The 13,008-nt window shown below is 45.2% G+C and overlaps 1 protein-coding gene across 1 annotated transcript in view; it reads left to right on the top strand.

Annotated features, from left to right (window-relative positions):
- The first annotated feature begins 469 nt into the window (after positions 1 to 469).
- The window catches only part of LOC144893057 (fibrillin-2-like), a 147,289-nt gene continuing 134,750 nt past the window's right edge, over positions 470 to 13,008 (top strand). Inside the window, exons 1-3 of the mRNA XM_078782678.1 lie at positions 470 to 536; positions 1,175 to 1,270; positions 10,798 to 10,893. Of these exons, the coding sequence (XP_078638804.1) occupies positions 485 to 536; positions 1,175 to 1,270; positions 10,798 to 10,893 (244 nt within the window). The 5' untranslated portion in view covers positions 470 to 484. The remainder of the gene's footprint in view (positions 537 to 1,174; positions 1,271 to 10,797; positions 10,894 to 13,008) is intronic.

Raw genomic sequence — 13,008 nt, 5'->3', positions numbered from 1 at the left:
AGGCCATGTCGGTTTGATACGCAGAATCGCGGCACGGCGCGCGGCACGCTTTGCATATGGCTTCGCTTTATACCGGGCGCGTGTCTCCGCAGGCCCAATGTGTGCGGTTCTCGGTTCCACTCGTACTGCTGTCCAGGCTGGAAGACGCTGCCCAGGGGGAACCAATGCATTGTCCGTGAGTTCGGGTTTTCCTGGGACAGGGGGGGGGGGGGGGGCTGTCGAGTTGTGGGGAAAACTCTGGAAATAACGTTTTATTAATTTTTAATTTTCTGAACTATGAGATAATTAAATAAAATATAATTGGTAGCAAGGCTCTGTTTGGCGATCTGAAACCCTGAGGGTCTGAGTCTGAGACCACCGGGTGTTTAAGCCGTGCACTGATCCCTCATAGACCCTTAACATACCGCATTCCTCGGTCACCCCCAACACCCCGACAGCAATCTGCAGGCACAGCTGTGGAGATGGCTTTTGCTCCCGCCCAAACATGTGTACGTGCTCCAGCGGGCGAACCTCGCCGTCCTGCAGTGGAAGCCTTCGTACGTGAAACATCAAGATCCTTCAATATTCAATTAGCCTTTTCAAATTAATATCCATCTTCTTATTCACTTATCCTTCATTATCTTCTTTTTTTATTATATTAATCCTTCTTCTGCTCCTGCTTCTTCCTCCTCCTCTTCTTTTTCTTTTCTTTCTTACTTTTCTTATTTTTCTTCTTCTTTTTCTTCTTTTTCTTCTTCTTCTTTTTTTCTTCTTTTTCTTTTCTTTCTTCTTTTTCTTATTCCTCTTATTACTCTGCTTCCTCTTCTTCTTCCTTTTCTTCTTCTTCCTCTTCTCTAACTTCTCTACGTTCTCCACCTTCCACATGTTACTTCTTCATTTTCTCTTTCTTCATCTTCTTTTCCCATGATTCCACGTTCTAAAAGTTTCATATTTTTGTCTCTTTACTTTATCTTCAACTTTTCCCTTTTCCTTTTTTGAATCTTCTTCATCTCCCTCTTCAACACTATCTTCTCCTTATCTTGCATGCTTTAGCCACTCCTTCTTTTTATTCTTTCTTTTTCATGCGTTCCCAAGTGATATAATGATCGGAATTGAAGGGCTGTAGGCATCTTCTTCATATTCTTCATTCTGTTTTTTTTCTCATATTTTCCACTTGTCTCACAACCACCCTCAGCCCACCACTGCAATCTGCGCTGTATGAACGGCGGTTCATGCCACGAAGACAACTGTAGCTGTCAGAAAGGTTACACTGGAACCCATTGTGGTCAACGTAAGTAATCACACTCGTTGCTTGGTGCAGTGATATTATACTGTGGGTACAGCCATACCGCTCTGTGGGTACAGCCATACCGCTCTGTGGGTACAGCCATATCGCTCTGTGGGTACAGCCATACCGCTCTGTGGGTACAGCCATACCGCTCTGTGGGTACAGCCATACCGCTCTGTGGGTACAGCCATACCGCTCTGTGGGTACAGCCATACCACTCTGTGGGTACAGCCATACCGCTCTGTGGGTACAGCCATACCGCCCTGTGGGTACAGCCATACCGCTCTGTGGGTACAGCCATACCGCTCTGTGGGTACAGCCATACCGCTCTGTGGGTACAGCCATACCGCTCTGTGGGTACAGCCATACCGCTCTGTGGGTACAGCCATACCGCTCTGTGGGTACAGCCATACCGCTCTGTGGGTACAGCCATACCGCTCTGTGGGTACAGCCATACCACCCTGTGGGTACAGCCATACCGCTCTGTGGGTACAGCCATACCGCTCTGTGGGTACAGCCATACCACCCTGTGGGTACAGCCATACCGCTCTGTGGGTACAGCCATACCCCATACACGACTAGCAAAGATAAAAACACCCTATACACTAATTGTGGTAATGCTGATCCTGTTGCATGTCTGGATGTATTCGGCCCAGAACTGTAGGTGTAGCGTGATGACAAACACACACACACACACACACACACACACACACACACACACACACACACACACACACACACACACACACACACACGCAAACTCACACCGGTCCGTGAATTATAGTAAGGAGTCTTTTCTCTCTGAACAAAATACATTGTGGGTGTTTTGTCACCAAAGAAGTGTGAGATTCATTTTCATATTCCATATTCCCAATACTCGATTTCTTTTTTGACTTTCTACCCTTCCCATGCACTTCCTTCCAAAACACTCTCCCTTCCTTTTCCCTGTAATCCTTCCCCATTTCCCTTTGTTTTCTGAAAAAAATATTTCTCAATTAACCCTCCCCGATAACACATAATATTTTAAAGGCCCCTAATATATGCATGGGCTCAGACGATCTATCATTTGGTGTTCTTACATGGGGTGTTCAAAAAGTTATATGAACATGATGCTCACAATAGTCCAAGACACCAATTTTTAAAAATATTTCAACACACAGGGTGTCTCGGGAAAACGTATGCAGACTTTATTGAAATCATAAACGACACTATCTTGTCATTCTGCCCTGCCTTATGGGTAACAACTGACTGATAACGTGCAATCATTCCATCACACACTAACACCATATATTAGGTATGAGTAACACACAACATCGCCCCTCTCCCTGATATTTAATTAATTTTTCTGAAAAATATTAACGCCGTGCGTACATTTAATTGGGACACCTTGCATAAGCAGATGTAGTCAGTAAGAAATGGTCTTATATAAAAATAAATAATTAAATTAGAAGTATAAAAATAAAGAAGTATAAAACACAAGGACACCAAGGACTTCCAGGACAGAAAAAGGTGTTATAATATACGACAGAATACAGTTCTTCAGGGGAAAGTTTAAACATTTTTAACAACGTGATCACGAACAACGTGATCGAAGAACGAACGAACAAATAAGAACAACGAATAAACGAATAAGAACAGAGAAGGGAAAAAAAAAATTTTTTTTTTTTTTTTTTTGAGGAGCTTTTAAACAAGGAAGTATGGGGTGAAAGACTGGGACAAAAACAGAGAACGAAAGTAATTGCAGTGCAATCGACGAAGCACTGAGAGAAAAACAAAGCCTCAAGGTCGGACACGGTAGCCTACTAGGCCTCAGAATAAGCGACACGAATTAACCGACGATTTTGTATACATGTATGAAAAATGAATACCGAGAATCTTACTAAAGACACACGATAGGTACACACACTGAAAGATAGATACAGTTTCGACAAAAACACAATTGTGAAAAATTACTTAACTTCGAAAGCGTGAGCGCATGGACAGCTTCGAAAAGACGTTGGTGCGGTATGTGGATGGACAAAAGGACCACCGAGGCACTCGGAAACATGGTGGTGGGATGATGAAGTTGGAAAGAGGATTGACGAGAAGAGGAAGAAGTTCAAGGGGTGGCAGAAGGCAAAGGGTACGGGGGCAGAAAAAGCAGAGCATTAAAGCTATAAGGCAGCCAAGAAGGGTGCAAAGAAAGAGGTAGCAAAGGCGCAGGAGGCATGGAGGAAAATGTTCGGAGAACGCTTGGATTCGGAAGAGGGTCAGAGAGCGGTATTCAGGATTGCAAAGCAGATAGCGAAAGAGAGGTGTGATGTGATGGGGGTGATTTGCTTGAAGGATGAAGTGGGACAAATCTTTGTGGACCCAGATGGAATTAAAGGCAGATGGAAAAGATATATGGAAATGCTGTTGAATGCAGAGAATGAATGGGATGGCAACATAGAGAGTAACCCAGTTTTAGGACCGGCAGAGAAGATAACTGAGAAGGAAGTTGAGGAAGCGATAAAAGCAATGAAGAGTAGAAAAGCGGGAGGGCCGACGGGAGTTGTGGGAGATATGTTGAAGGCAGCAGGAAGTTGGGGTGTGTAGAGAATGACCGAGATCTGTAATCTGGTGGTGAAAGAAGGCCGCATTCCAGTGGATTTGGGAACTGAGTACCCTCGTCCCTCTATACAAGGGGAAAGGTGACCGTCTGGACTGTGGCTCGTATCAAGCGATAAAGTCATTGGAGCATGGAATGAAGGTATTGGAAAGGGTGTTGGAGAGCAGGATAAGGAAGAAAGTGAAGATCGACGAAATGCAGTTTGGATTTATGCCAGGAAGAGGAACGACAGACGTGCTTTTTTGCTTTTCCCTTTTCCTTTTTTGAATCGTCTTCATCTCCCTCTTCAACACTATCTTCTCCTTATCTTGCATGCTTTAGCCACTCAGTTTCAGGAGACAGAAAGGCAGTTGCAGGAGAAGTACATGGAGAAGAGGAAGAAGTTGTTTCTTGGGTTTGTTGATCTGGAGAAAGCATTCGATAGGGTTCCTCGCGAAGAAGACATGGGCATTGAGGAAGTTAGGAGTGGAGGAATGGTCGATCAGAGTAGTGATGGCAATGTACAAAAGAGCGCACACAGCTGTAAGGACGAAGGACCGGAACAGTGGTGACTTTGAGGTGAAGGTGGGGGTGCATCAGGGGTCGGTACTAAGTCCACTACTATTTGTAGCTGTGATGGAGGTGCTGGCTCAGAACGTAAAGGAGGGTTTACCGTGGGAGTTGTTGTATGCAGATGATCTGGTGTTGATTGCGGAAAGTATGGATGGACTGAAGGAAAAGATGAACAAGTGGAAGGAATGTATGGAGACAAAAGGTCTGAAGGTGAATATCGGAAAGACGAAGGTGATGGCAAGTGGTAAAGCATGTGGTGAGGTGGAAAGAACTGGGAAGTGGCCATGTGCTGTGTGCAGGAAGGGTGTCGGAGTGAACTCCATTCAATGTACAATGTGCGCTGAGTGGGTTCATCAAAAATGTAGTGGTCTGATTGGGTCATTAGCCAGTGTGGCAGCTACATTCAAGTGTATGGTGTGCACAGAGGGAGCTGCAGATGGAGGAAATGTTGAGGCGGATCTTGGAGATGGCGTGAAGCTGGAAGGTGTGAAAACATTTTGCTACCTCGGAGACGTGCTCAATGGAGAAGGTGGATCAGACTCGGCAACGGTTGCTAGAGTGAGATGTGCATGGAAGAAGTTTCGGGAACTGAGTGGCGTGCTGACGAGGAGGGGAGTATCGGTGAAGCTGAAGGGAAAGGTGTATGCTGCATGTGTGAGAAGTGTTATGATTTATGGGAGCGAGACATGTGTAATGAACGTAGAGCATCAACGAAGGCTGGAAAGGGTGGAAATGCGAATGATTCGGTGGATGTGTGGAGTATCATTGAGAGAGAGAGGAAGACAAATGATGAATTGTGAAAGATGATGGGAATAGAGCCTGTGATTGATGCTGTGAAGAGAAACAGGTTGAGATGGTTTGGTCATGTGTTGAAGGATGAAAGTGACTGGTTGAGAAGAGTGATGGAAATGAATGTCGAAGGAAGTAGAGGGCGGGGAAGACCGAGAAAGACTTGGCTAAAGATGGTGGAAGAAGAAATGCGGGCAAGGGGGTTGACAAGGGGAGATGCAGAAAATAGGGCAAAATGGAGAAGATTGTAATGGGGACCGCAAGGCTAACCCCCGCTCTAGCAGGGAAAATGGCCTTGAAATGTATGTTGTACATATATACATATATATACATATGCACACACACATATGTTCTTACTAATGTAATTACATTACATCTGCTTATACTGTACTGTATATTGAAAACGAAAACGTTGGTGTATCTTGGACTATTGTGAGTATCTCGTTCGTAGAACTTGTTGAACACCCCACATACAGTATCAGTCTGACATGTTTCATCTCATCATATGTGAACGTGCTTCCAACGTTTCGCCCAGCTGTGTTGTGATTGGTCATATCGACTCTTTAAAAACGAACTTTCAGCATACTATCGTTGGGTTCATTGGAGTCGATCCCAAAAAGTTTCCGACTCCAAAGAAAACTACCAATCTGTGCTGTAACAGCAGGGGGCGACAGCAAGGGGCCCTGCTTTTTTTTTTTTTTTTTTTGTATGCAAGATTGAGGCACGTGAAATAGCTAACATCAATCAAAAAAAACAAAAAAACCGGACACACAAAACATACAATAAAGAGAACGGGATACAAGATGGAGAGAGAGGGAAGCACACAAGTACAACAGAGAGCAGGGACATCGGGAGATCTGTGGGAGGGAGAGGGCATGGGAAGGGGGGAGGGTGGGGGTGGGAGAGGTATTAAACACATGGACACTGCTAGGACTTCCAGGAAAGAAGTCGGTATTTCAAAAAGGTGGAACTGGGGTGAATTAACAGGGGTAGAAGAGATCAAGGTTTTGGACGGGGGAAGATAAGGGATGGTGGTGAACAGCTGTTTTAAAGACCGGGAGGGAGGAGTGGGATTGAAGAAAGTGAGGGAGTTTGTTCCAGAGGCAGGAGAAAAGAGGAATTAAGGAGTGAAGGTGAGCAGAGAGTCTTGATTTTGGCAATTTCACCAGAAGAGGGTTGCTCGCAGATCTTGTGCGACCTGTAGGAATATTTGGGGGACAAAGCACAGAGAGAGCTGGGGGGGCAAGGCCAGAGAGGAGTCGGTAGAAGACGGAAAGACCACCAACCTGCCTGCGGTGAGTGAGTGAGAGGCCCTTGGAGTTAGCTTCATCGCAGGAGATTCCAATGATTCTGAAAGCTTTGGTTTCAACAGCGTAAAGCGGAGCTAGGTGTGAGGCAGGAGCACCGGCCCAGAGGGGAGAGCAGTATTCCATTGAGCTGCTGATGAAAGCCTTGTATGTGGTGAGGAGCTCAGGTGTGCCAAGGAAGGACTTCGCACGACGGAGGATGCCCAGTCGGCGCCTGGCTTTGGAGGCCAGATTTGAAATGTGGTTTTCCCAGCAAAGATCATGGCAGATAGTGAGACCCAAAAGCTTGAGTGACAGAACTTCTTGGAGAGGATTGTTGAGAAAGTCGATGGGAGGGTTTTCCAGTCGGTCTTTTCGGAGAGACATCGTAAGAGTGTGAGATTTGTCAGGATTGAAAGACATGTTCCACTTGTTTGCCCAGTCTGTGATTTTGTCCAGGTCTGCAGAGAGTGAGGAGGCTGCAGACTGCCGATCCGAGGGATTCATGCATGGAGTTTGATTTCGGATCCCAATCCGTTTTGTAATGTGACATAAAGCTGGCTGTCCCATCTGCATTCACATTGTGGATGTTAAATCTTTTGAAAAGAGCAGGTGCATGTGTGCTGACACCGCGCCCCAATATAGACTCTTGTTTTTGGCCATATATGTCGCGAACATTCGTAAACAGAATCTTTAGAGAGAGGTGTGTTCTTGTTTTTTGGAGGTTAGGCTTAACGGATAAGGTGGCTGGCTTAAGATCTTAGGGTCTCGAGTTTGAGCCCCTGTCACGCCGTTGAAGTAACACTAGGTGGGTTGACTCAGCCTGTCATCCTTCCGAGGTCAGTAAAACGAGTACCATCTTCTTGGTACCAGGGGGCACTGCATCAGCGGCACAGAAGTGCTTCCAGCGATGATGCAACCAGCAGCCACAGGCTGCATACAAGATAATAAAATTATTACAATGTGAAAATGAGGAATTCAAAATATTCTCTTCGTTACCTTTACCATTGGCACTGACTAATGCAATGCCTGGTGTGTATGTCCCCCACTCTCCCTACTAGAGACTGCCAGCATTTGAATAAGGTCCATGAACCTTGGAATACTTTCTCATGGGAGCAGATGAGAGTCTCTTGTGAGATGAGAGTCTCGCCCCATCTTGTCTACCGCTCCCCATGTTATATGTTTTATGTGTCGGTTTGTCTTTCTGTGTGATTAATGTTCGCTCTTTCACGAGCCTCGATCTTGTATACAAAAAAAAAAAAAAAAAAATTCCATCAGATTTTAGGATAATAATTGTGGAGTTTTATAATTGAGAAGTGTATGATCATCCTTCCTATAGAGCTATGAGCAGTTAATTTGGAGACTCGTTTCGCTTACGTTTCCTGTCTAACTCATTCCATATTTGTCCAAGGAAGAACATTCATGTCGTGCCTCTGATTTTCATCTCCATTTTTACATTGGCAGAATCAGGTGTTATCATTCCAAACAAAAGGTGGGGGCTAATTGTATGGAGCAAGGGGGCTAAATACATTCCTATATTTAAATGGCAGAGAATCTCACCCAAAATCGTATATCATTTATTTATAGTAAAGATCACTCCACGTGGAGGAGGAAATCTCCCCTCAATTGCCACGCTGAGTGCGGAGAGAAAAGTGACGTCATAAAAAGATGGTGTCGCTGGTACCCAGAGTACCCTGGGAAGAAACACTTACTGGCACTTACTCCTGGCACTTACTCCAAGCTCAGTGGCTACTGTATGTTTGTCTGAAGTCACGTGCGGTGTTGTCTTGTGTATTTGTCTAAATGTGTACGTGTGGTTTGCGTTGCTGATCCTCCATGAACTTTACACCCTGTAGAACAAGAAAACAGGCACCTCCACATCACTAAATACCAATCTTATCCTAAAACAATAGTTTGGGCTAGAAATAAAGCATGAACAATATTTGACCCGCACGCGTAGCGCAAAGCGGGGTTAAGGGATCGGTTCACTCCGCCTGTCTGTCTGTCAGTTTATGATTGAGGAACCACTGAAGTCAAATTAAATTTTAGATTTTGAACACCGTAGAACACGAATCGGAACATTAACCTGCAGTTTATCAGCACTTTGCCTCTGAATTTGGAAAATTGTATGGAATCGTGTCCCGATCGCTCACCTGTGTCTGCCTGCCAGTCAAACAAAATTGAAAATCACTCCAAACAGGAAACTTACTGTTTATAGGGACATCATAAAGGACACAAACAACAGGTACGAATAAGTAATGTAATTTTTAGATAGGGTGCATCATTAGCGGTAAACTTTTTTACTTTTTTACTTTTGCGAGTTGTGTCACACACTGTCATTGACATCTGAATAGATTAACTAATAGTGGATAAAAAAGGTACCACCCTTAGAGGCCATTTTTTCCCCGCAGAGCAGGGGTTGGCCTTTTTTTGGGCACCTTCGTCCCCTTTTTGAAACAATGTTTTACGGCCGGATGCCCTTCCTGCCGCCAACCCTGTTAGTAGCCTCTTGCGACACACAGGTAATTACCAGTGAACTGGTACTCAATTTTCCGACCTCAGAAGGATGACAGGCTGAGTCAACCGCCCTGGCGTTAATTCAGCGATCGACCGGGATTCGAACACAGGATACTAGGATCCCAAGCCGGCACCCGAACCGCTAAGCCAACATTAAGGATTTTACTTTGGTAAAATAATGCTGGGGATTTTCACCTTCGTATTGTTCGGTAAGCTCTGTAATCTTTTCAAATACCCATGATGCACTTCAATATCAAAAGTGAATCGGTGGGGGCGCAGGTATGAAACCAGCAACTCACGGGCTCTTCAAACCCTTGCTGGGCCTCTGGCTGTAGGTTTTCTTTTTCAAACGATTTGCTCTTAGGTGATGCTATAAATGTAATAATTGGCTGCATGGATTCTTGACTTTTCTAGAGAAGATGGGGTTTGGAGTTGGGGGGGAGGGAGGATGGGTAAATTTGCAGTTTTCCGAATAAAAGGTTGGAGCTAGAACCCAACAAGTCCCGGTAGTGGATCAGTTCCTGCTTTGAATGTTCATACGGCGTAGTTCATGCATTGAAATAGTTTCCAAACTGTGCTTTTGAAGTGCACTTGCACAGCTTGGTTTTGGTCTCTGTGCTACTCTACGTCTATGACAGGTTACACACCACTGCCCACACAGGTGTTGGGGGAAGGGGGTATTGTGTGGGCATCTTACCCATAACTTGGTCTAATACATCCAACAGGCTGCACCAACCAGTCTGAGCAAACGTTCATCACACGCTGACTGCCGATGAACCTGTTGAAGTTACCTTGGTGGATCAGATCCATCAAGGTGTTTGACTTAGACGTAGCACTTGCAAGGTGATGTGGTAAGGAATGGTAATTTCCAGGAGCTTAAGGGAAGGATCGATAGTAAAAGAATGCAAGAGACCCAAAGTTTTTACTTGCGCTATAAAATTTGGTATCTGCCCACTCAAATATTTTATTTAAAAAAACGCAATCATCGATGCTCATCAAAAATATTTTTGCATCGTGTGTCTGACACACATAAAATGAAGCACTAGTTTTGCTCATCAAGTGTAGTGTCGCTCTGCGTTGGCGGACAAGTACAATGATGGATGGAATCAACAGGACGTGGATCGAGGTATCCGAACCGCTCTGGGAAGCAAGGAGAAACTTCCGTTTCGGTCACTAACCCTCTTTTTCTCCGACAAAGGGTTAACGTCCGATACATCAGCTTCTCCTTACTTCCCACGGCGGAAATCGATCAACATTCTGTTGATTTCATGCATCGATACACACAACCAACATTTGATGTCTTAAAGACATCTGAATAGATGTTTTTATGACAACTTCAACGCTTCAGTCAACTGATAATTTAAATTTTTTTTATGAATTGCTAACCTTATAAGGGCTGGCAGGATGGCTGTTGACTTACGCACTTCAAACACTCGACATAGACTATATTAACATGAATGGCATTGGCAGTGCTCCATCTTCACTTGGCACTTCCGGCGTGAATCATGTTGACCATATCACCAAATCTTGTAATAATATCGATAACCATGATAGACATTTCTTGTCCAAAGCAGACTTGTTTGGTTTTAGAATACAGTTCCTTTACCAAATAATTTCAGTAAATCATCTTTTTCTTTCTGGGAGTGCTACGCATGGTGTGACACAGGCAAGATGGGGTCGAGTGGCCTTTTGCCTTGTCTGAGTTAACTCCTCTATGTGTTATAAGACCTCTTTTTTCTGTGCCTCCTTTCCTTCCATTACTCCCCTCTACCCCCCCAACCCCCATCGTCCCCCAGCCGTGTGTGAGAAAGCTTGCCAAAATGGTGGACGCTGCATTGGACCAAACCGCTGCGCCTGTGTCTACGGCTTCACCGGGGTACAGTGTGAGCGTGGTGAGTTCTTTTCTGTCTCGGTCTCTATTTGCTTAGGCCTCTCGCCCTCTCGCTCCGGCTTCCTCCATTCAGAAATCCGTTTGTCACGTGTCCCACGTTCCATACACGGCAAAAATTCATGTGCTTCAAAATTCTCCGTGCTTCACGAAGCAGGTTGAGGATATCAAGAGTCTGATGGTACACGCCAGGGGTTAACGGAGGGGTGGGCAAGTAAGCGCCTGCAAAGGAGGTAGGGGGCATGGGTTCCAGCAAAGATCCCGCTAATAAATCTACTCATTGTACACCGGCTGCTTTTGCCACATTCCTAGCGGACGCTGTCGCGTTCTGCAGTGCAGCACGCTTACACAGCTGCGGCCCTTGGAGGTGGTGGGTGGGGAGTCGTAGTAATTGCACCCACTGTAAGCAGTAGAAACGAGACTGCAAATGCAATGGGACAGTTGTGGTGCTTTTGGCTGTCTGGGCCCGTGATGAATGCAAGGACAATCTAAGGAAGTCGTTGATGTTCGAGGACATCGTTAGTGAGCATGAAGGATGGTGCGAATAGGGGGGAGAACAAGAGAGAATATTGCAGGCCATAATTAAATTCGATTGGGTTGCAGTGTGATGGAAGCCTAAGGTGGCTGCCTTAAGATCTTAAGATCTTAGGGTCTTCAGTTTGAGCCCCTGCCGTGCCGTTAAATAACACCAGGTGGGTTGACTCAGCCTGTCATCCTTCCGAGGTCAGCAAAATGAGTACCGGCTTACTGGGAAAAGTGGGCACTGCATCAGCTGCACAGCCACGCTCCCTGCAATGATGCAACCAGCAGTTGCAGGCTGCATACAAAATAATAATAAAAGTGCAATGGAAAGCAGGATTTTGTATTTTCCGAAGACCATAGAACTTGTAAACTGTTCTGTACAATCATGGGCCTCCATTGGATGTATAAATAAGTCACAAATGGTGTGTATATGTTTATATATGTCTCTAATAGCACCTCTTCACTGGAATGGTGAGCATAAACCTCTGTGCCACACTTGCTGCAAGAGTCCTCACCAACAGGGGCACGTGCCCACCCTGTATCCCCCTTATTTAAGCATCCATCACACAATTGATGAGGATTCTGACTCTTTTAACCACGGGGAAATAAGATGCAGTATTATAGTTTCAGTGGAAGTTTGTTTCCTGTCTGTGAGAGACACAGAACCACCCACTGCGAACCACAGTATCAGTCAGCTTACACCGGCTTTAGAAGCCGATATAATCCCTCATCGGGCGGCTTGCCAGCTCCACTATTGGCGGAGTCCACTCCTTGCTAATGATGGCGAGTGAGCCACAAATGCTTTGATTCTCTTTTCAAGGTGTGGGCTGGCATCGCACACACAAATGCTTTCTAAGGTGTGGAATAGATTAAACATTGCAATCTATAAAAATTTGAATTATCCCTGTTCTGCAATTTGTATAATTTGTTCATGCTGCTGTCATTATTGATCCCTACATAATGTCCAAGTTTTTTTTTCTTCTTACGCTGGAGACAGTGTACATCAGTGGTCATCAAAGCATGTTGTTTGTGGAATTGAGCCATTGAAATGCCCTTTTGGAAATCTCTTGTGATTTCCTATAAGATCTGATAAATGAATGAATGAATGATCGTTTTAAGGCCATTTTTCCCCGATAGAGCGGGGGTTAGCCTTGTGGGCCCCATAACAATCATGGTTCCCTATTTGAGGCAATGTTTTTATGGCCGGATGCCCTTCCTGACGCCAACCCTTGGTCACGCTCTTACGATGCGCAGGGATACGGTGTAGCTATTCTAAACCGGGGTACACACCGTGATCATTCATCCCAGCAAGCTGGTACTCAATTTGCCGACCTCGGAAGGATGACAGGCTGAGTCAACCCCCCTGGCGTTAATTCAGCGATCGACCGGGATTCGAACCCAGGATCCTAGGATCCCAAGCCGGCACCCTAACCGCTAAGCCAACACCAGGCTGATAGATATTTGCAATTGATTTAAACATCTCACCTTGTTCTTGTCACCTACTCATCCACCAAGGTTTGTCATAACCCGTCCACCTTTTGAGATATCGTGCTATATGTCGATTTTGGTCCCATCTCTCAATAGCGAAGAATCACTT

Source organism: Myxine glutinosa, chromosome 7 (assembly GCF_964187855.1).
Source record: "Myxine glutinosa chromosome 7, kmMyxGlut1.1, whole genome shotgun sequence".
NCBI classification, from domain to species: Eukaryota; Metazoa; Chordata; class Myxini; order Myxiniformes; family Myxinidae; genus Myxine; species Myxine glutinosa.
The sequence above is the reverse complement of the archived record's forward strand: the minus strand, read 5'-3'. Positions and strand labels throughout refer to the sequence as shown.